This window comes from Tachysurus fulvidraco, chromosome 16 (genome assembly GCF_022655615.1).
Source record: "Tachysurus fulvidraco isolate hzauxx_2018 chromosome 16, HZAU_PFXX_2.0, whole genome shotgun sequence".
Taxonomy (NCBI): Eukaryota; Metazoa; Chordata; class Actinopteri; order Siluriformes; family Bagridae; genus Tachysurus; species Tachysurus fulvidraco.
In genome coordinates this window covers 1,351,171-1,355,068 of record NC_062533.1, presented here as the reverse complement: position 1 = coordinate 1,355,068, position 3,898 = coordinate 1,351,171, and the positions used below count along the sequence as shown (strand labels likewise).

Genomic DNA, 3,898 nt, shown 5'->3' with positions numbered 1-3,898 from the left:
GTCAAGGATTGCACAATAATTCTTGTGTGCACCTTTTTCACGCAGCTTCAGGCGTAGCAGACGTGGCATGTTGCATATCGTTGGAATCGTCTCCTTATTGGCTAAAGAGCTGTAGAGGTCCCGGCCCATTTCATTGCTATTGGAAGGAGTAATTGTCAGTCAAAAGCGGGTTCCCAAAAATGATGTCATGACATCATTGGCTTCTCAGCCGTCTATCTCTGCAATACAAGCACCGATTGGCTCAAGTGAGGGCTTGTTTGACTCGTTAGGCCCTGGGCTATAAATATGACGTAAATTTAGAATTTAATATTGGATTAAAAGGCTTACAGATTTCAGTTCCTTGGACCTGTGTGGATTTTTGTGGATTATTTGTTTTGGAATATATTACCCCAGTGAAGAAAAGGAAGCGTCTAAAAGTAAGGGAAAAACCGGTCTAGCGCCACCTAGGTCAGTTTTGTCCAAAAATTTTTTCAAATAGTGTTACGCCCCGTCTAGGGGTGAGGGCGAAACGTGAACGAGACACCAGGGGTAGCTGAAAGAACAATATTTTACTAGGAAAACAAGTGTACAAATGGGGGTATGTCTTCAGGAGCCGACAAGGCCAAAATAACAAACAAAACGGCTATTTATTGCAACCTTTAACTTCCCTACTAAACAAAAGAAAAAGAAAACACAAAACACTTCCCTATCTCCCTAAGAATAAACACTGTGGGAAAATTTGGGTGTGTGTGCTCTTATTCTATGAACTATTACCACTATATGGGGGTAGGCCGGATGTTGTAATGGTGTTGAGCTATAATATTGTATATCGGCATTAGGTCGTGTACGAGTTATAGGGAGTATAAGAGCTATATGGATTATGATATAATAATATATATATGTATAATTATGTATAATATTTCATTTCTATATATAGATATCTGAATAGATGATGCGTGAGGCAGAGATAAGGGGTGTAGTTGGTTTATTGAAGTCATAGAACTCAATAGGCAGAGCTAGGCCCAGGCACAGGAGACGTAGGAGAGTAGTCGGGAGCTCCAGGAGGTGGGGAGGAGGAGGTTGAAGGAGAAGAAGGAGAGGCAGGGGGTTCCAGCGCAGAGCAGCAACGCTCAAGAACAGCATTAGGACAGCCATCGGTCTGGGTAGAGGAAGTGCGGGCCTGAGGCCTTTTCACAATGTAGGATGGTGTGAAGGGATGCTCGGGGAGGTTGGGAGAACTGAGTTGTTCCATGAACGTGATAAGTTCACGGGTTATATGGTCCAGCTGGTAGCGGCGGTAGCGGACCAGAAGTTCGGTGGGCACAGGTCTCGCATAAGGCATCATATAAGATCTCATAACGGCGAGAAGGCCTCATAGGTCGGCAATCTGGACGATCTTGCTGACTCTGAGCATCTGTGACAAACAAGAAAAAGGGAACCTGTCCTTTAGGCGAGAACAGAGGAACTAAGGCTTAAAATTAGAATGCATGTGCAGGCCCAGTCTGGACAAACACGACAGACTGAGATCATAAGTCTAGCAAATTTATGGAGTCAGCATAAACAGATCTCCACATATATGCAAAACAACATTATAAAATGCAAAAGCTTAGCTTAAGGAATAATGCAATACGTTTACTAACCAGATAAAAAACCTTACTTGTAAGTCAACTACGGCTAATATATAATCTATAATCCAGTTGATTTGGAACCGCATGTTACTGTAATCAAGGAACTCATATCCTAACATAATTGATCAAATACCGTCGAATGTCAATCATATTAATCATATCATAAATCAGAACTCCTATATCATAGGGAGGGTAGGTGATTGCGGAATTGAGTATTATCATTGTGCTGATTAGTTATAACTTTATTATCTTTAGGTTAAATGGAGAGAAGTGATTAATTTAGTGTAGGGCGAATAGGTTATAGGTGATTGTCATGATAACCATACATAGTATAGGCGTACAATACAGATAATCATAATACTAACACAGGTAATCATATAGTATAGGTTCACAATACAGGTAATCATCTTAACTACATATTTTATATAAAGGCGTATAATCAAGAAGAATCATATCATATCGTCATACATAAAAGCAGATAGGGGAAAACTCACCCATTGCAGCTGGAGAATTGGTGATTGATTGGTGAGATTGGTCCTCAAGACGTGCGTTTCGTCTGGGTGATACGGGTGATACGTGACAGGGAGCAGGACAAGATGTTCTTGGGGGCACAGCCTTGACAATAGTTTTGTCAACGCAGCATATTTTTAATAATAATGCAGAAGTTCGGCGGGAGCGAAAACAGGCCTAACTTAATTTACGGTGAAAGGGCAGACTTGTTTTTCGGGGAAATGAAGCAGGGGGGCCAAGGGCGATTCTGCAATTCTGTAGTGTCAGGAGAAGAGCCAGACAGGTCAGGTGGATAATGACGCACGAAGGTATGACGGCACCTAAGAGTGCCATGGTATATAGAAGGGATTTTCTGAAGGGGGGGGGGACTTTTTGGGTGGCACGGGGACACACTGTTTGGGTTTTTTCTTTTCTTTAATACTTTGAACTTAGAAGTTTTTCCTCCTTGAGCTCAATGGAAGCAGGGGCCGATCAGCATCAATAAAGAGTTTTGCTCATTCTCATCCAGGTCTGGAAAGTTTTCTTATTATTCAAATAGTACTAAGTATAAAGATTAAAGTGTGATTAATTGATCAGTATTAAGTAGTAATAAATATTAAGTATCATAAAACTACTTATTTTACTTATTTTAGTATTAAGTGTGAAGTGTATTGACTATTATCTATTAGTGATTATTAAGTGATTATTAATTTGGCTGTAATTCACCCCTGGCATATGTCCACTTGGAGGGTGGCTCTCCAAAAAATTTCCGACAACACAAAAAAAAAAAAGGTACAAACAAAATGGCATCGGTCTCCCTACTTCCCCAGAAATACTATGTACCACTATATACAAATTAGCAAACAGGTCCAAACAAGGGCAATCCAGAATCAAAGTCAAAAGAACATGCAGGAGTCAGTATTAACAGGAAATGCTAAGAATATAAATACACAATTCACAATACTAGTTAGCAGAAAGCAAGTGATGACAGCAAATGAGCCAAAGAAGCTAAACAGGAAGTGGTGGTGGAAGCTTTTATAGGCCAGAGGGAGTCAGCTGACCAGCAGGGCGTGGCACCAGGTAAACCTCAGGAACCAATCAGGGTTTATCCTGCACAGAAACACAAACACATCCCCAAAACCAGAAAACAAATAGAAAAGGACGTAACACCCCCATACACAAGAATAAACATTACAGTATGTCATGTTTATGAATACATTCTTGACAGAGAATCAGCAATAACGTTATCTTTACCCTTTTTATACTTGATGTCCAGATTAAAGTCTTGACAGATTACAGCCCAACGCATTAGTCTTTGATTTTTGTTACAGAATTTTTGCAGAAATACTAGAGGGTTGTGGTCAGTAAAAACTTCAACAGGTTGTGGACTTGAACCAACATAAACCTCAAATTGCTGCAAAGCTAACAAGAGGGCAAGGGCTTCTCTCTCGAAGGTACTGTAGTTACATTGATGACGGTTGAATTTTTTTTTTTAAAAGAAACACAAGGGGTGGTCGATTCCACTTTCATCTTCCTGCAGAAATACAGCACCTGCACCAGTACCACTAGAGTCAACCTCGAGTTTAAATGCTTTTGAAAGGTCAGGAGTTGTTCAAATTGGAGCACTGCATAACAAATTCTTTAAAGAATCGAAAGCAACCTGACACAGAGGAGACCAAACAAAAGGAACAGCTTTTCAGAGGTCAGTAAGGGGTTTCACTACATCAGAAAAATTTCTACAGAAACTTCTGTAGTAACCAGCCATGCCTAGAAAGCGCCAGAGTTCTCTCTTTGTCTGAGGT

The 3,898-nt window shown here is 40.5% G+C and overlaps 1 protein-coding gene across 1 annotated transcript; it reads right to left on the bottom strand.

The window, feature by feature from the left end:
- Positions 1-968: 968 nt before the first annotated feature.
- On the bottom strand, positions 969-2,635 carry LOC125139077 (DNA-directed RNA polymerase II subunit RPB1-like). Its single transcript, XM_047801970.1, has 2 exons — positions 2,102-2,635; positions 969-1,393 (listed from the first exon to the last, which is right to left on the bottom strand). The coding sequence occupies exon 2, from the start codon at positions 1,334-1,336 to the stop codon at positions 983-985; it is 354 nt and encodes a 117-aa protein (XP_047657926.1). The 5' UTR covers positions 1,337-1,393; positions 2,102-2,635; the 3' UTR covers positions 969-982.
- Between the last annotated feature and the right edge of the window lie 1,263 nt (positions 2,636-3,898).